The 18,635-nt window shown below is 39.9% G+C and overlaps 4 protein-coding genes across 10 annotated transcripts; all 4 read right to left on the bottom strand.

Moving 5' to 3' along the window:
• Nucleotides 1-231: 231 nt before the first annotated feature.
• Nucleotides 232-1,190, bottom strand: LOC107269742 (innexin shaking-B-like). Its single transcript, XM_015743944.2, has 3 exons — nt 942-1,190; nt 727-857; nt 232-603 (listed from the first exon to the last, which is right to left on the bottom strand). The coding sequence occupies exons 1-3, from the start codon at nt 1,119-1,121 to the stop codon at nt 342-344; spliced, it is 573 nt and encodes a 190-aa protein (XP_015599430.1). The 5' UTR covers nt 1,122-1,190; the 3' UTR covers nt 232-341.
• Nucleotides 1,191-2,262: 1,072 nt separating this feature from the next.
• LOC107269741 (innexin inx1) lies at nt 2,263-6,084 on the bottom strand. 6 transcript variants are annotated; one of them, XR_003060269.1, is made up of 7 exons: nt 5,615-6,084; nt 4,645-4,935; nt 4,431-4,538; nt 4,088-4,243; nt 3,399-3,945; nt 3,161-3,303; nt 2,263-3,091 (listed from the first exon to the last, which is right to left on the bottom strand). XR_003060269.1 is itself a non-coding variant. In XM_015743939.2 (6 exons), the coding sequence occupies exons 2-6, from the start codon at nt 4,894-4,896 to the stop codon at nt 3,266-3,268; spliced, it is 1,101 nt and encodes a 366-aa protein (XP_015599425.1). In that variant the 5' UTR covers nt 4,897-4,935; nt 5,615-6,082; the 3' UTR covers nt 2,263-3,265. The 6 variants fall into 6 exon arrangements, 3 of the variants coding, with proteins under 3 accessions (XP_015599425.1, XP_015599429.1, XP_015599426.1); XR_003060270.1 differs by having other exon boundaries at nt 2,263-2,858; XR_003060271.1 differs by having other exon boundaries at nt 2,263-2,821; nt 5,615-6,083.
• A 3,424-nt stretch (nt 6,085-9,508) lies between these two features.
• On the bottom strand, nt 9,509-12,126 carry LOC107269696 (innexin inx7). Of its 2 annotated transcripts, none has more exons than XM_015743843.2 (6): nt 11,765-12,126; nt 11,606-11,696; nt 11,441-11,513; nt 11,181-11,358; nt 10,577-11,105; nt 9,509-10,477 (listed from the first exon to the last, which is right to left on the bottom strand). In XM_015743843.2, exons 1-6 carry the CDS (start codon nt 11,853-11,855, stop codon nt 10,225-10,227), a joined length of 1,215 nt encoding a protein of 404 aa, XP_015599329.1. In that variant the 5' UTR covers nt 11,856-12,126; the 3' UTR covers nt 9,509-10,224. The 2 variants fall into 2 exon arrangements, with proteins under 2 accessions (XP_015599329.1, XP_024942810.1); XM_025087042.1 differs by having other exon boundaries at nt 11,606-11,677; nt 11,765-12,125.
• Nucleotides 12,127-14,188: 2,062 nt separating this feature from the next.
• Nucleotides 14,189-18,625, bottom strand: LOC107269697 (innexin inx2). The gene has a single exon (XM_015743844.2). The coding sequence runs from the start codon at nt 18,327-18,329 to the stop codon at nt 17,253-17,255; it is 1,077 nt and encodes a 358-aa protein (XP_015599330.1). The 5' UTR covers nt 18,330-18,625; the 3' UTR covers nt 14,189-17,252.
• Between the last annotated feature and the right edge of the window lie 10 nt (nt 18,626-18,635).

Raw genomic sequence — 18,635 nt, 5'->3', positions numbered from 1 at the left:
CATTTGATAAGCATCGTCTTGGGGTGTCTCATATCGGTCAGCCCACGCGTCTACTCCCGGGTTAATGTCGCTTCGAAGGAGACGCCTTGGGTAAGGTCTCGACGTATTTTTCTTCTTTTTTTTTTTCTATTGCCGACTCTTGGAAAATGCTCTGTTAGTTGACAGCGCCACCGACAGAGTGCAGGTCTTGCCAGATTTGATATGTTAAGGATACTTAGCAGAAGACTGAAGTTGGTTAGGATGTAAATTATATTATTGTTATGTTACGTTATGCTGGTACAAAAATATGGCTATAGTAAATACTAGCGTATCTCGTTATTATGAAATTCATTCATACGGATCTACTGAGAATCATTTACCTGAAAGAATAAGGTGAAAGCGACCCATTGATAATATTTTATTTGTTTGGGTAGGCTCTTCATCATTCTAACACGATCATCCTGCTCCTGGTGATGATGACTGTTTCGATATGGATACTGATGAAGCGATGGTCCCACTCCCGGAAATGCGACGTTTACACCAACTACCCCTAACATTGCACCCGTCACAATATAGGTACTGTGCACCCAGCAATAAGCATTGAATACTTCTACAGGTATCTCTCTGTATAAATAATACAAATCATTGTTTAGAGTATATGAACAATTTATGAACAAGTGGTACAAGCAGTACTCTCAAAAATTGAAAAAAACCTAATTGCTTTTAAAAAAAAATCAAAAAGCGTACCTTGTGTGTACACAGTCTATGGGATTGCCTACAGTCTGTCTTGTGGTAACTGTTATAGAAAATGTCAAAAGTAATGCAGCAGTGAGCACGTGTAATCTTGACACAAAATTATCGCTCTTAATCCTGCTGACCTAAACAATTAATAATAAATATTGTATTAATTATCTCTAGTCCTAGGGCTTCGTCATGGTCGACGTCATTAAACGAAGACTCACTTGAGAGAGAAAATAAAGACCACGAAAAACATCCATTGCCCTAGCCTCGTCTCTGCTCTTAGTTTTGGACCTGGTGGAGCGACGATTCAACTGCTCATTTTTCCTAGGTACTTGCTCGACCTTATTACGAACCTGGCACGGCACCCGTTGGCTACTACCACTACATGACACGGTCTTCATACTCTAAAGAATCATCCCGGCGGAAGAGAATCCATCCAAATACGTCACTTCCTTCGAAGAATCCGTACTATCCTCGACCGCCATTTCTCTGACATCCTTCAACGATGGCTCCTGCCCACCCCGAATCAGGATCATTCGTCACTATCGCACAATCTTATTTTCACTAGAATCTGGACACTCTTTTAAAATAATTATTGTACCCTTGTACTATAATTCGCACCACGTGCCACTCCGGGGATCTCCAACAAACTGAATACCGAGATCCAGTGTGGCAGGGGCAAGACGCGGTTGCCAAAACATAGGCCAATTCTCTCTGGTTCGTTTTTATTTTTATATTGTCCTCCCTTGTTGCTTTTCCATCCCACTATACGATGCGTCGCTGCACGCACACGCGTGCTGATCGCCCACGCCATTATGTATCAACGAGATACTCTTAGCTATAGTAACCCTGGACGTTATTTGTTAATAGAATTGTCTTGAGGAAGATCCATTGATCCATTCTACAATCTTATACAGATTTGAGCAATTACTGGTGAGGTCTGTCTGAACTGATTACAACTATACCTAAGATTGTCTTATAAATTTACAACAAAAGAGTGCTTAACTTTACTCTTAAAACTATGCATAAGCTAAATATGTCCAAAGAGGCCGAGAGGAGGATTAGCATAGCTCTTCCTATCTCCCACCGTCGGCATCCCGTGAGGTCATCTCGTATATATTTATCTATATGTCTCGTGGCCCACTATACCACTATACTCAACGAATCTGGGTTACATGTTAAATCCCCTTCAACGAAAAGCCCTGATCTCAGGAAATTCTTTAGATCGCTTCCAAAGACTCAAAAGTACTCCGGACAAGACTTTATCCTTTAAGTTTGTTTGTTTGACTATTATACACAATGGAACAGACAGTGGTCGTTAAAACTTTAGATAAAGTCTATGCCGACAACAGCAGCTACATGGCATTCACGGGCCTAGGCAATTTCCATAGCGTTTGTTTCTTTTCTTCGTTTACAAATTATTGTTCCCTCGTGCCGGCAGTGAACGTGTAACACGAAGCAATTCGAATTCCAATTTCGTGGCACACTGAACGAATAACAATGCACAATCTATCGTGGGATCGCAAGAGCGGTAATCATGCAACCGTTACAATTAATTTTATTTCATAAATCAATCTTTAATCCTCCTGTGTATGTCTAGCGGTACATGAGAGCTTAGGTTTAATTAAAAATATATATATACCTGGAGGAATTACGTCCTACTATGAGGACTGTTCAAAAAAGTTATTTCAAATGATAAGGCTTCGTCAGCGCTATTATTGAGTAGTACCTAGAATTGTCTACGGTACGAAATGTCTTCTACTACTGTTTAGTTAGGTGGTTGGCGCCAACCGAACAGAACACAACTAGGTAAATTATTTAATTCGTTGAGTATATTAACGGAAATATCATGTAGCGTACTGTGCGCTATTATTATAATCATTAATATTATACTAATATGTGTGGAAGACAACACGCGAGCCTCTGATTCGCCTATGTGTATATTAAATAAAATACAACGCGTGTAATGATTATCCCATTGGCAATGGCGAATATTGGACATATTAGTTTAGTCACTGTCATCGTCGTGGTTATAATCTGTCATCACGCGGGCAGCGGCCTTTCAGTTCGAGATTCAGTCTTCGTGAACGTCAGGGCGGTGCTAGTTGCGATTCAAGGACGCGATGTCACGAGCAAACCAATAAAACAGAATAAACAAAATAAGATATGAAAGAAGTATGACAAGTATAACCGAAATGAAATGCGGTTTCTTGAGCAATAATTGTAAAGTTCACTTGAGATAACTTTGAAGATGAAACAAAAAAAAAATGAAAAATGATAAAGAAATAAAAGAAAACCGCGCCGATTATCGCGAGCGTCCCAACCGTCAAATTGGAATGATGTATTCACGGTCATCTTATAAGTAGAAGTCCTAAATAGAAAGTCTCCTTATTATAATTTTCTATATTGGATCTATGCTATTTGCTATAGAGATTTTCACCTCGTCCTCTTCGATTCTTCATCCTCGTCTTCGTCGTTCCCTTCATCTGTTATATTTCTCTCTCATATTTTCGTACTCCTAGCACTTCTTCTCTTGACCAACAATCTACTTCTTGTCCTCCCGATGACCAATGAGACTGTCGTCTGTAATCGAAGAGATGAGATTAAAATATGAACACAGTTATTCGCCAATTTTAGGCTCATTACGCGACACACCGACTGTGAACTAGGATTATTACCCATTTTCTTGGTGAGCTCCTGTATCAGGTCCCGGTAGATCAGTGGATCCATGTTCGCTGAGAGGGTGTAGAGGACCCACCAGTCACCCAGATTTGTCTTCCGACTGATACTCCGACACCATTCTATTGGCAGTACGCGGGCTGAGACCTGGAGCAACCTGGGTCTAATCGACGGGGTGAAAATAATGATCGCTCTGTAAATCAGCAGACCGATCAGCATCACCGAGAGTATAAGGAACCAAAACCATATGAATATGTATGTCTTCTCGTTGACAATGTTCAACGGTAGTAAACAGAGTGAGTCGTGCATCTGTATAGTTCCTGAAGCACCATATTTGTGGAAGATGCACTTGGTTACTCGTGGAAACACATAGACCATGGGGTCGATGCGCTCCTCCTGGGGAGCATCAGAGAACTGAATAACGCGTAGTCCGTAACTCAGGAATTCGCCGTCGAAGAATTTATTCATCAAGTATAGCTGAACGCAGATGTTCACAAGGCATAGCATCTCGCAGGCGAAATACCGATAGGCGTACATGTTGTGTCTCTGTGGAAGCGAACGTGAAATTATCATTAATTGAATTCAATGAAAACGAATTGGACCTATTGCTATGGTGATTTTATAAATGGAAGTCTCATGCTAATTGTCTTTCTTCTTCTTGTCTTTCTAAAACCATTTCTCAATTTACCTTGACGTGTTTCATAAGGTAATCCATAAGGATCTTCTTTTTCTTGATCTTTTCGTCCTCCCTACAAAGTCCATGATTCATTCCCATCACTAGGGTGTTGATCAGGCCACCCTCCCAGGCATTCCACAGCCACTGAGGTACGTAGCAAAATATAGCCTGTAAAAGCAAATATAACAATTTACACCTGTAGTATACTTCTGTAATTACTATATGTATCACACGTATATGCAAGGGAGATCCCATAGCAGTGTATGATTAGGGTGAAACTGATACACCAATGAATCTCAGTGTTATTTCACAGTAGATATTAAATACTAAGCACGTGCACAGTCCGATATGTTACCTGGAAGAAGAGGACGAAACAGACCCACTGATAATACGTATAGTACTTGCGGGCATCGACATCTCCAAAGTCGTTAGCTACACCGGGATGCGCAACTTCCATACCGACCTGAATGAGAAAGACACAGTAATAACTTTTATCGATAGAGTCCCAAAAGAGAAAGAGACAAGAAGAGAATAAATTAGAATGAAATAGACTGAGCAACGGTACGAACCTGTCTATTAAATGCATCAGGCATCGTGAACGTCGACGTGATCCAGCAGTAAGTGTTGATAGCGTGAGTAGGTAGATCCTTGTTCACGATGCAGGATATCGGATTGCCGACGTACTGTGTGGCAGTAATGATAAGTGAACAGGTCATCAGGAGCACAGTAGTGAATAAATTGTGCATTCGAAAAACCAAGGAATCCGTCGTGATCTCCTGCCATTTTAAATAGCTTCCGAGGCTACCGAGTAACTTATACATGGCTGTTGTCTTCTAATCGGTATTTTCTCGCATGGAATACTTAAAAAGAAAAATATAAATTTATAAATCATCTATAAAACAAGATGTCAACGTTCATACGAGCGTACGCTTAGGTTCAATATCTGCATAAAGTATTACGTATATACATTGTATGGACATCATTATATTATCTAATGGAAAATTTACTGTGATCCAAAAGATTGTTTTCTACTGTATATACAAAGTGCATATCGTTAACGATTATAACCGTCTACCTGTAGTCAAGCCATACAACATAGAAGCCAAATGTTTTTAACTGATAAGCAAGAGTAAATATGCAGTATTTAACATTGTTATTTATCTTGAGCCTGCTCAATTGGACTTCAAGGTAAGATCCTTAACAGAACAATTTATATTCATATGCAGACGACACGTGGTAGGGTCTTGGAAAAACGGTTATCTTCCATCTGTCAGAATTGAAATTGTCGCTTCAGCTTCACTGTATACAAATTTATCACAATTCTGTAATTCCTTGACAGTCCAACAAACGTCGAACCAAACGCAGCGAAATTTTCGTCGTCCCAATACGTTAAAGAGATTGCAATTTACTTTTACTTACGAATCCAAAATATTACAACCTGCCATAACCATAACCTTTGTGTCTCTACCATAAATAACATGTCTTTTCTCTAGAATGAAAAACTATTCAGTCACTCATTTGAGAAACACGCTCTCTTACCACAGTTCTGTTTACAAAGTCCAACATGTACCACACTTTTTGAATCTCAGTAGGTTGTACTACGTGTCACCGAGGACCGACCTCCTCCCCCCACCGCATACGTACAGGCTCTTTCAAAGTCCTTATAACTCTCCGTGATAGTGTGATAGCGTTATGCAAAGAATTTCGGACGCAAACCACGAGCTTCCTCCATTAATTGTCAGCTCTGATATGTATTAAGCGAGTCCGAATACGGCGGCGCTCGCTACCGAATCTTGTCGGCGTACGTACGTAGCACTCTCTTCAACAGCAACTGACGAGAAGTAGAAGTTTGCTTGTTGTGTGTGGTGACTGTGATGGGTTGAGGGCGCCGGGTGGGGATCCTTAGGGGGCACACACCAGTCCCCAACAGAACCCCACTATTTAGATATAGTAAAAGCTGGCCCGATTTACTATATTGTATGCTGTACGGCCACTGTTAGCACCAGACGTTGCTTTTATAATACCGACTTTGGTTTTACCTCGCTTCGACTACTTTCGAGCACTTTCGGCAAACTTCGGATTCTATGGGCCTTTAGTCTGTACGCTATAGGAACAGTGTATACTCTATTCAATGTCTAATAAATATGGTTGACTTTACTCTTCGGAGGGAATTCCACGGTTCTCTGGAGAAGGAGAATTCGCTCCCTGACGATTTTTTACGTTTCTCACGATACTCCAGCACGTCGACTACACGAACAACAATGATTCTTCTCCAGGAATACATACAACCAGTGGGAATGAATTCCCAGTAAATGGGCTTCGTGTTAGTCTTGCAAAAGCCCGTACCATTATTATCCTCGTCGATTCTAATTATCTTCGTGCAATCCTGACCATTGACGAGTTCCCTCGAGGCTAAAGCCCTGTGGATTTCTTATTACTGATACATGTTTATATGCTTACAAGCATACGCAGTGTGCATAGAGGTAGGATCTATCTTCATTTCCAGTCGTACATACGTATGCAAATACGTAGGCGTCGTTTAATTCTCTGCTGTGCATTGATATTCATGGTACAGTCTTGAAGCCTTGAGAATCATATCTTTTCTATATCATGGAAATAATTAGATATTCTAATACAACGTGCAGAAATTCATGCACGAACTTTTATCCGATCGAATAGACACGGGCGTTGTAAAATAGCTGTAAATATTCTACAGAAGATACTATAGTAAAATACTTGGATCGTATCACCGACTTTCACCTTTTTCCTTGACTTTTTGTCATGACAGTGCTGCTTTACTGATCTTCTTGTGCATTACATTGTAACAATCTATCCGTTCCAGGGAATGCAACTGTTCCGCTGCGCAAAGAGAGATGCCATTCTAACCTAGGAATTCTATTGGCCACTCCGTCTATACTTATATACATACACAGGTATATACTAATCACTATTCGCTATTAAAATCTTCATGTCGGTAGCCTTGGTATCCAATCAAGTAGTATGAAGATAAGAGTCACTTTTTCTTAAAGTGTCATTGAACATTTTTGACTAACAATAAGACTTTTTTAAAAGATGAACTAATGCCAATCTCATGCCGAAATTAGAAACGCTTACCTGTACATTATGTGCTGTCGTACATTGAAGTGTCTATAAAAAAATATCCATTGTCCTGGTACCACCGAAGAAACAAAATCTTGCCTTTCTCGGTGTATCACGCAGTTAATTCGATGAGGAAAACGAAAAAAGTTTGACGTTTCTTTATCCTCCTGGAAGTCACGATACGCTGAGTAAACGTACGTAAAGTTACGTGGCCCAACTGGAAGGAGTCGCCCAAACGTTTTTAGAAGCCGGGTAAACGTGCTTTCTATATTTTTCTTGCCGTATGCTTCTTGTCTCTTTGTACGCTTTAAGAATGATACACAGCCGAAATTAGAAACGCTTACCTGTACATTATGTGCTGTCGTACATTGAAGTGTCTATAAAAAAATATCCATTGTCCTGGTACCACCGAAGAAACAAAATCTTGCCTTTCTCGGTGTATCACGCAGTTAATTCGATGAGGAAAACGAAAAAAGTTTGACGTTTCTTTATCCTCCTGGAAGTCACGATACGCTGAGTAAACGTACGTAAAGTTACGTGGCCCAACTGGAAGGAGTCGCCCAAACGTTTTTAGAAGCCGGGTAAACGTGCTTTCTATATTTTTCTTGCCGTATGCTTCTTGTCTCTTATATATATATATATATATATATATATATATATATATATATATACCCATAACTTAATGCACATGGACCCATATTCTTTCTACTACGGATTATATCTGTACGTAAAATAATAGTGCGTGCTACACGCCACACTTACTCTTGTACGCACGTGGTATGCATATGATGTTCCTTTTTCATTGCGTCTAGCCCCCCTTTGTCTTGGCACATGTGCAATATGATGCAATCGTATGCAACCTGATGTCTCCCATCCGGACGTGTAAGTATGTATACATATTATATGGAACGGCTTCATCCAAAGAATTGGCTATTAACGGACACTACGAAAATTCAACTTTAATCCTCTGCAATGTAAATTGACTATAACACAGTTGTTCTGTTATTTGCTCTAAAGTCTGGATGAACATCAGTAAGAGTAAGAGAGACATAGGTTAAAAGAGAAGGAGAAAAACGTCCCCTGTCGACGCAAACGACTACTTACGTATCGCTTAAGGCTAATTAGAGTGTGTTGGATGTACACGCCACGTCAAAAATATTGTAAGAACCCGGAAAATTATTTTTATCTATATTTTCAAAGATATTACTTTTTTTTTAGCAAGCAACCATGACTGGTCGGTTCGTTGAATTTTTTCCTGAAAGTCCAGTCTGTAACAATTCTAAGTAATTTTCAGACACGGATCGGTCGTGGATCCAATTTAAAATGTGTTATGGACCGCCGACGGGTACTGTGTTAAATCAAATTACGCGACCTTCAAAACGGTATGGTTGAGTGGCAAGAGTCGAATATGCTTTTCAAGATATATCCTTTCAATGCTGAATCCACCAAGATTCCAGTGCTTAAGGATCACTCGTCTGTTACCCTGAGCACCACTGTGGGTCAATCGTGTCAATTATGACGAATGTATGTCGCATGTCGACACTGTAGGTTTGTCTTATGTTAGCCGTAAGGCCCTTTGTGTATACCTACTATTAGCTGCCCCTCTACCCAGTTGCACTTATATACACGAGACTAACTCGAGGTACCCTCGCGCCTTCCCCATTCGTTATTTCTTAAGGCGGTTCTCAATGCTCATTTTTCTAGGCAATGTCGTAAACCTCTTTACCTGTCCAAGAGGGTACAGAACAGCCGATACCGATCCGACTAAATGAGTATACTCTAATGCCCCCATGCAAGTGTACCCAAGTATACCAACGTCTGGTCCCATACCCCAGGATCCCATGGTACGGTAAGACGTGCCACGGATCACGTAGGTCCCCCATAAGACGGAGAAAAAGGGGAACCCGTTCCCCAAGTGGAAAAAGGAAATTTCCAAGAGCCATAAGGGTCCGTGTACTACGTATAAGGAACCAGCTGTCTTACAGATTTCAAGCAGACTTTACCAACTCGTAAACTTCATTTTACTCCTCGTGGTTCTATTTACGTCACAACGCCCAGGACACGATTTTAAGTATAACAAATATAAATGCTTGATCATCGTTCTTTTTTTTTTTTTACTTTCACAGATGCTCGTGTCGTCATACGTAACAGATACGTTCACGCCTGTTTACTCCAGGCTCGCGTAATGTCTGCTGGTTCTCGCTGTACCGATACGCTCTGACGATTTATTCCTCACGCGGATAAAGGGAACGAGGACAACATTAAATTTAGAAATCGTTAGTCCTGTCTTCGATTTCCCTATTATCCTATCGACAGTTGTACAATTGATTTTCGAACATTGTAGTAAATTGATTCTTTATTAATGATTAAGTGTACAGTAATTTTTTTTTTTTTTTTAGGATTTAATGTTACTCGTATCGTGCTCGTTCGCGGTCGAAGAACTTACGAAAATTCATCTCCTCCCGGCATTCGCATAGAGTCTTGCTAGTTCGGCTTCTTTGCCACCGAAAATGCCCAAAAATATTTATCTGCTCTTGGCATTTACGTAGTTGGAGTCCCATTAATCGCGGCTTTGCTATTCGCACGATTTCCAAAAACTCAATCCCCGCAAATAGCGAGGAAATACAGTATCTTAATTAATTGACAAATAAATAACTACAAATTCCAATACAGCTGCCCTCATTTTTTCTCATATCTGGTACCGACTTTCTGCTTTTCTCTTTTTTTTTTTATTTTTCTTTAACTGAACTTTCTTTATCCTTCTACTTTTCACAATCAGTCTCGTTCTTGTACTCTTAAATACGTGTACGTGCGTAGTGTGACCAAGGCTCCCCTTTCCCCGTCATGGACCCCCTTCGTTTTATCTAACGATCATAACTGTCCTAACGATCCTGAACGCGGGTTAGAAAATCTATCCAGTCTTCGGCGTCTAATACAAACTTTCTATATGATCAAATAGAAAAAGTGGGGGGTACTAATTTTCATGTCAAGGGATTAGATGTTTACTTGAAACGAGTATCAGCAAATTGTCACTTTTTTGGAAAATAGTTTTAAGCGTCCATCGTCAGGGGCTCCTCTTCAAATTCAGGATAAAGAGTGTAGCTTGACTTTCGTCTGTTTTCCAAATCCCTTGCCAGATGTTCGAACAGATCCTTGAAGACGTAGCTATCCAAATTTTTGGCAATGTAATAAATGAAGAGCCAGTCCCCAAAGGAATAGTGATTTGTCACTCTGAGAACTGTCCATGGATTGTACTTCCCAGGCGAAGCCATGGAGAAGACGATTCTGTTGAAAATATCGCTCCTAAGATATGAGGGGAAAAAAAAAGAAAAAAAAAAATTATTTTTACATTTTCAAAGAAACATCAACGAAATACTATGACCGCCATTACGAACCACCTACCTGGCGTGTAAAATCATTGTAAGAATTCGCCACAGTAATCCGAGCCCGGTTAATATAGCCAGTATCGCGAACCAGAACCAAAGGAAAGTATAAATTTTTTCATTTATAATATTCAAAGCCATAACACACAGAGCATCGTGTTTCTGCATCGACCCGGAAGGACCATACTTGTGAAACGTGCACTTGGTAACTTTTGGAAAGACGATGTCTAGAGGATCCATGTGATCTGTATAAGTACCATCGGCAATAGTATCGGCAAGACCCAAAAAGGTCCCACCTAAGAATTTATCAGTTATATAAATCTGCATCAAGACGTTGACAAAGTTCAAGAGCTCGCATAAGCCAAGGTAATAGGCCCAGGGTTTATTGATATGTAACCGGTTTATAAATGCTTGACGAATTTGCCAAATTCTTTCCCCCCGAAAGTTCTTCGACGGTATCGTCAGACGGTCGTTCACTATCGTTTCTTTGTCGCCTAGAGCCAAAGAGGCCACGTGCAGTCCTGACACAAGAACGTTCAGGCGGTTATCTTGAGCAGGAGAATAAGCAAGGATAAGTAACGATATAAAAGTAATAAATATTTTAGAAATTTTTTTTCACCTACCTTCAAGATTTTTCCATATGGCATGAGGCAGGTAGAATAATATTGCTTGGAAAAACAATACAAATGGTACCCATTGATAGTATGCATGGTAGACTATAGGATCATCATCATTGACCGGTCCTATTCCGGGATGTGGTATGCTCCCTTGCTCCAGGACGGTTGCATTCATATGTTTCACCTAATAAGAATATATCATTTAATTAATTCTAGTATAACGCCCAGACCGGTTGAGAGCAGCGTTTAGCCTTGTTTTAACTCACCACTGTGAACGTCGACATAAAGAAACAGAAGGTGTCTATAACGTGAGGCGCCACAGACGTATCCGCTATACATCTACGTTAGAGATATAACGTTGGATTTGTCAATCGATGGAAATCCTAATATCAAGACAGGCACAGTATGGCATATCAATGAGCAAGACTTACCTGATATGCTCGCCAAAAAATTCTCTGGAGCAGACGAGAAGAGAGGCGACGAGAAGGGCGATAAAAGTAACTCTGTAGTGGAGGCGAAAAACTAAAATTTCAATATATATCGTAAATAAGGACTAAAAGTAATTATTACACGCGATATATTTTACTTACCAATATTATCAATGAACACAGCATCCTGATTGACTTTAAAATTCACGTGACTTTTAAGCACGGAAAGTGTGGTCAGAACAGTGTTGACCATAATATATATATATTTTTTTAATTTCTACACTGTGAATATTCCCAGATAAAATGTCTAGTGACTTTGACAAATCACTAGATATTGACCTTCGGTACTAACGAACTGTTCGACAGGTCGCGGTTCGCTGGACACGAACAGTTCGATGAACGGACTGATGTTGCTGACGAACTTCGAGAAGTACGTTAAAATATCTCGATCTTTGTTAAACGATGATCGAGTCGTCACTGAATATGAGGTTAAACAATCTTTTTTGTCTTATCGCGGCGCGCCAATGTGAGCTGTACATATTATAAAGATAAACGTACACGTACGTATAATTCTTATAGAGGGGACAATATTGTCAGTCTCAGAACGTCAGTCAGTCAGATAAGGGTAAGATAAAGTCCAACTTATCCGTAGAAATAATGGGCTGACTCCTTCCTTCGGGAAATCTACAATTACCTTGTGTTCTGTCATTGACAGTTAGTTAAGCCTCACCTGATTTATGATTACAAAAAATAAGATTTTCAAAATGAATCACTTTAATGAGCGTCAACGTTATTCCAAGATTATTTACTCATTTTCAAATAAAAATTACGAAGTTACCGACCCCCTCGTATTAAGAAAACAATTAATTAATCAATCTCTCAGGATTACAAACTACCAAGAAAGAATATGGTTACAATCGGAGGAACAAGTCAGGAGGGCAGCGTCTATTGGACGGCAAGTACGGTGACCGGCCGTTGCCCCCTTCACGAGCCTTACAAGTCACGTCTTCTCTCGTGTCGTCCATCTTTCGTCGCTTTGGTTCTCTCCAGCCGTCAGAGGTCTCCCCGAGTCTCCCAAAGGAGCCGTACAGACATAACCTCTACGAATCCATACCGCAGGTATCCCGCACAACGCATAATGTCCAAAAGTCGTCGTTAAGCCGTCTAATGGCACAGAACTTGTCTTTAAGTCATCTTAAAGATGACTTTTGGACACATATGTTGTCTGGGAAAGTACTATACTATTGTCACAGCAAGTAAAGCGACTCTGTCCATTAAAATTCCATAACCATTTTTCTACGTACAGAAAGTGTCCGATACCTGTTGACGATTACTGTCGTGCTATACTTTCTGGGAATTACAACAGAATCCATTGTCATAACCACAAAAAATGACACTTCTATATATATTGACGTTTGAAACTGATTAGATTTATCGGATTCTAATGGTACAATACAAGATAGAAAAAGAGAGAGAAGGATTCGTCATCAAGAATATACTATAAGGTTGAGATTCTATAGTATAATAACCCTATGACCGCTCACGTGCATAAATGCATTACTATACTTCTTGGTATTTAAAGTTACGTATATTTTATATATATAAAAGGCCTGAAAAGTGGAAAAAATATTCACGACAATCGCCAATCGTCAAGCCTCAATCATTTAACAAGCTTCGGTGCTGCAACTTCAGTCCTTGTCAGCTCCAGTGCATAGTGCATGTAATATGCAGAAAGGGGCTACTCTATTATAAGTCTATATATACCATATACATGCTGTATATAAACCGGAGGACGAACTCGTCTAGTTATCTATAACAAGCTACAACGTAATCCGTTAGGAGCAGGGTCCCTGCATGTAATTCCTCCTAGATTGAAGGTCAAGCCCTGACTGACTGTTAGCCATTATAGATGAGGACTAGCACCCATTCTATCTACGTAACTGGGTAATCAGCCCCGGGTTGTGTATTTCGTAATCATGAAATTAAGACGGCAGCAGCTGCTCCGTGAAACTAGAGCAACAGTTTACTTCTGAACAGTGCACCAAGAAGCGTGTAACCTATAAGGACATTCCTACTGGTATTGCCATACAACACGCGTACTATAGTATATTATAGTTACGCTTTTCTACTCAATTCTACTCTACTCGCATTTCTTTGATATTACACCAGTGCTGCTATTAGATCTTTTGTTACTGCTGAATGCGCGACTCTAGTAGTTGATAGTAGATAACATTGAACGGGGAACAGCATGAGAAAAGAATTATAAACTAAATGCATTTATGATATATTTGAAGAGCACGGTATTTCAAGAGTCAGGAGTGTGTAACTAGAAATAAGAATTTTTCTTAAGTTTTCTTAGGAATTCGATTAATATAAACGTAATTTAATGTTGATAAGTTTACATAAAGCAGGTCCTTATATGGTTTATGTAGCTAGATGATTAATTTCTATATTAGATAGTGTACATCATAAAGTGTTGAAAATAGTGAAAAAGAATCGAGATTAGTTTACGAGGAACGATAAGATACGCTCGCCGTGATAATACAAAAATGGGAAATAAATAATTTGAAGTCGAAGACCTTATTGTAGATTTCTTAATTTTTTTTTATTGTTGTTTAACACTTTTATTATTCTATTCCCTCCTACGTTAGTCACTAAAGAAATCTCCGGCAACGGCTGATCTGTACACTTTATCCTATGAAGAAATTACTAGAGGAGTAGTGCTTTGTTATTTTTGTCAGCGACTGTACCTATATTGTTCTAACATTGTAGACGTAGACAATAGTATAAGAACAAAGAGAATAAGAAATCCGAAGCATACATATATGCCCGTAATGTTATCACGAAATTGAAAAAAGCTTAAATTTTTTTTCAAGAAAGCAGAAAATGGCCGCATGGGAACCAAACGGCTCGTCGGTCAAGTTCTAGAAGCATAAAAATCCGCGAATGCATTCAAGGTCCGGTTTCTTAAACCATGAAAACTTCACAGTTTACAGTTCCGTGAGCTAGCATTATTCACGAATACCGATTCGATTCGTAATATCGGTATGACAAAATGGCGTTCGCGGAAACTTTACTCACGCCTGGGGTCTGCCTATTGTGAAACTGACTTGTACCTATTACAACCAAGAGAGACATACTTAACCTGGCCTATACAGACACTGTACGGTATAGTTGTAGATCCTATCCCAGATCATAGATCCATTCTCATAGATTATTGTGACCAGGAGAAAATGTTCTTAAAGAGAAAAAAAAAACACATTCTCCCCGAGGCACTGGCCAATCTAGTGAAATGTCTCTGTGTCCTTTTGGAATGATGATTTTTTTTCTCAATCTCTCCTCAAAGCCCAGGATAATTAATTCCTCGAGTAACGTAATCGACAGTTTATTAAAACGATCAGCAAATTTGATTCCACTAATACGTTCACGGCGCAACACATGGGAGCAACGAATTGCGGCCATCGTGATCGACTATTCTAATCTATAATATACCATTACTAATATTACATATGTAAAATTAATTCCTACACAGGAGATATTGTGCGTATGTATAATAATTATATATATATTTCTTTAATCTACATATATATATTCTCCTTTATTATTGCAATTTATCCTTACAATATTTCAATATCGTTTATAAGCTATTGTCATCGTCTATCACTGTTCCCTCCACTCATCCGGACAATCGTCATAACCGTTAATTATAATATAATCTATCGGAATCTTATCTCTAGATTGGCGGTACGCGTAGGATTCGCAGACGATTTTCCTGCGTAGAGGAAGAACGAAGATCGAAAGGAGCAAAAAAGAGCGCACAAAAATAGAATAAGAACAATAATAATGTAAATACAAAGTAAAAGGCTAGTCGCTCGTACCACCATGAGGAGCTATGTCGTCACGGGTACAGATGCCATTTTGCTTTATCATAATCAACTGAGAATTCTCTTGCATTAATTGTGCAGGCACTTTTCTTCTCTCTTTACGCCTATGGTCTACCGTAGCTCTCCTTTTTATTTTTTATTATTACTCCCATCTCGAGCAAAGCACAAACATGAGATGCTGCGCCCTTATGCTCCGTGCTCGAAATATTAGTGAAGAAACAACCTTGCTGTGTTCAAATTTGCTCCGTTTCGCTAGTCTAGTAATTACGATTTTCACGTTCCTTTCTTTCTCACGTTCGTCGCGAACGTCAAAGAAAAGTGGTACTCGTCTACTCGTCAGGAGTGAAGGAAAGCACTGGAGAATAAATGAAAAATACTTAAATCACGTGTAAGACAAATAATCCGAGTCTGGCGAGTTTGTTAAACTAAAAAGAGAAAAGGAGCGTTGCGTAAGCGCCGCTAAATTTAAACTAATCGCACTTACAGGGAGACTAAGAGGAAATTATTTTTGAGATACAAACGCAAAAAGTAAATTATTAAAGGGCAACGTGGAAACTATCGACGAACGGAGTGCATCGATTTCTTGGCAGTCTTAGCTTGAGCATCGTTTCTCAAGAGTGACGTACAATTGACTATTTATATATAGTATTGTCTTTTTCTTTCTTTCTACAAGTTACATATATCGTTTTACTAGCAAGTAAATAACTAGCGTGGAAATATGTGCGATAGCGCATTTAATGATAATATTATCGTGGTTGTATTAAAATGCGAGGAGAGGAAAGCAAAAGACAAGAAAGAAACCAGGAAGCCCGGCGGTTAATGAGTAACGGGTTATTGAGAAGCATCGTTTTCAATATAAAGAAAAGAAAAACAATGATACGAGGGCTAGGACATAAAAAGCACAAATCATATGATACTAGGCGTGTAGCCTGAGACAACGAACGCTTTCAAGGCTCCCGCCAAAATGATGGCAAAGGTAAAAACGAAGTGAGAAAATTAAAGGGGAAAAAAAAAACCACGAGAAACAATAGTCAATGGGCAATACAAAAAATCATAAGGCAATGGCGCGAGCACTCTTTCTCCTCTTTCACTTTCTATTTGGCCCCCTTTTTTTCTCGTGGAATGAAAATACTTGACGCTTTGATACAAGTATATATGTATATAGATGAATATACATATATATACACACATAAATGTATATTCCTTTTGTATAACTAAAACTATATTTATATGTATGTATATATGTAAGATATATACTACTACTGCAATAGCGAAGTAATTGGTAGGATAAAGGTTATGCTACTGGAGGGACGACGTCTCCGTTTTTCTACTCCATGCTGCAACGGCCGTTGTACAAAGAGGTATTTTGAAAACAAAAACAAAACTATGTATATTCGGAGTTTACAAGGGAGAGTAATCGCACGAAAGGACGTCCCTCGATTATCACAATTAGAGTCTACCGAATTCTCGGCCCAGGACTGCTCTTTAAATCTAACATGTGATTGTCGAAAGTGCTCCGTCGAACACCCTCTGTTGGGAGACAAAGAAAGTTTTAGTGGAATGGATGGACGGATGGGACGATATAGAATATTCTATAAGTCAATTATAACGTTTAATTTAACATTGAAGGATGATGCTAGGAGGTCTCTTCTCTCTCCGTCATAAGATTCAGATCCTGAGCTTCGTTTGGGGACCCCAATCGAACCGATCCAATATGAACAAGGATCGACAATGCTGCTGCTAATTTTTGTGAGTCCAACGAAGATCTAGACGTTTTCCTTTCCTTCTATCTTTTTCGCTAAGTCCGCCACCAGCTCCTTGTAGATGAGGGGGTCGATATTCTTGCCCAATTGATACAGGACGAACCAGTCGCCGATCTGACACTTATCCGAGATGGCTTTTATCTGTTCATGTGGCGAGAGGCGGGATCGGGCCCGAAGAAGTACCAGACGAAGCTTGGGTCCTGCTACCACAGCAGCACGATATGCCAGGCTCAAACCGCTCAGGATGGCGAGGATGATGAACCAGAACCAGAGGAAGACGTAGATCTTCTCGTTGACGATGTTAAGCGGCAATACGCAGAGACCGTCGAATTTCTGCACTGTACCGGAAGCACCATATTTATGAAAGGTACACTTTGTTACCTTAGGGAAGACACGAGACATAGGATCAACCCTCTCCTCGGGTTCCATCTCAGTAAATCTTACAACGTCCGGGCCGTAGGTAGTGAATTCACCACCCAGGAAGAAATCCATGAAATATATCTGTCCTACGACATTAATAAAGTTGAGAACCTCACAGAGGAAAAATCGGAATGCATAGAAATTTTGCGTGTGAAGATTCGTCGCGAAGTAGTCCACCAGCAGTTTCTTACGATCCATCTTACAATCCTCATTGACCACAGGGCAATTCAAGTCCAATACAAGCATTTTGATCCTACCACCTTCCCAGGTCTTCCACAGGTAGCGTGGCACGTAGAAAAGTATCGCTTGGAAGAACAGCACAAAGCATACCCACTGGTAATATTTATGGTACTTTACTTCATCCTGTCCTTCTATGTGGGATGCAACACCAGGCTGGACAACATCCTTCCCAACGATTCCAACACGATTTGGTATAGTGAACGTCGAGTAAATCCAGCAGTACGTGTCCATCACATGCAGCGGTATCTCATCCACAATACAATCTATAGGGTCTCCTATGTATTGTCTAGACGTAACCAAAAGACTAAAGGCTATCAGTATAATAACCGTAGCTTTATAATGCAATCTGAACACATTGTTGTCTATACAGACAGAGTCAATTTTGAGTAACCCCTTAACAGATCCGAAGACGTCAAACATGTTGGCGTTTCTGTATCACAATCACTGTCTGTATACGAAAGACGAAATAAACGTAAGGTAACACGTATGTTAAATTCCTGGTTTGCAGCTACCGGCAAACAACACAACAAACACTGCACTATTATATATCGTTCACTAGCACGTAATGGCAGACTACACGACACACGAGTTCGGCGTACTCTCTATTCGCTCTTAGCGTCGGGGACCGAAGACTGCCGAACGTTCATAACCCCCACTCTAGGCTACCCTCACGAAGAGTTCCTTCTGTGTTGCCCCACCGAAGTTCCCCACTACTGGACACCAGCG

The sequence above is a fragment of the Cephus cinctus genome, unplaced genomic scaffold, assembly GCF_000341935.2.
Source record: "Cephus cinctus unplaced genomic scaffold, Ccin1 Ccin1_scaffold0689, whole genome shotgun sequence".
Taxonomy (NCBI): Eukaryota; Metazoa; Arthropoda; class Insecta; order Hymenoptera; family Cephidae; genus Cephus; species Cephus cinctus.
This window is presented reverse-complemented; position numbering and strand designations above follow the sequence as displayed.

Excerpts from the sequence above, each read along its gene's own strand:
- LOC107269696 (XM_015743843.2), bottom strand. The coding sequence starts at position 11,855 with ATGGTCAACACTGTTCTGACCACACTTTCCGTGCTTAAAAGTCACGTG. Across the intron at positions 11,514-11,605 it reads TTTTTTGGCGAGCATATCAG|ATGTATAGCGGATACGTCTG; the intron begins GTAAGTCTTGCT and ends TCTCTAACGTAG. Across the intron at positions 10,478-10,576 it reads ACAATGATTTTACACGCCAG|GAGCGATATTTTCAACAGAA; the intron begins GTAGGTGGTTCG and ends CTCATATCTTAG.
- LOC107269742 (XM_015743944.2), bottom strand. The coding sequence starts at position 1,121 with ATGAAGACCGTGTCATGTAGTGGTAGTAGCCAACGGGTGCCGTGCCAG. Across the intron at positions 858-941 it reads GTCTTTATTTTCTCTCTCAA|GTCAGCAGGATTAAGAGCGA; the intron begins GTGAGTCTTCGT and ends TTAATTGTTTAG. Across the intron at positions 604-726 it reads ATAGACTGTGTACACACAAG|AGAGATACCTGTAGAAGTAT; the intron begins GTACGCTTTTTG and ends TTATTTATACAG.
- LOC107269697 (XM_015743844.2), bottom strand. The coding sequence starts at position 18,329 with ATGTTTGACGTCTTCGGATCTGTTAAGGGGTTACTCAAAATTGACTCT.
- LOC107269741 (XM_015743939.2), bottom strand. The coding sequence starts at position 4,896 with ATGTATAAGTTACTCGGTAGCCTCGGAAGCTATTTAAAATGGCAGGAG. Across the intron at positions 4,244-4,430 it reads GTTTCGTCCTCTTCTTCCAG|GCTATATTTTGCTACGTACC; the intron begins GTAACATATCGG and ends TTGCTTTTACAG. Across the intron at positions 3,946-4,087 it reads ACCTTATGAAACACGTCAAG|AGACACAACATGTACGCCTA; the intron begins GTAAATTGAGAA and ends TCGCTTCCACAG.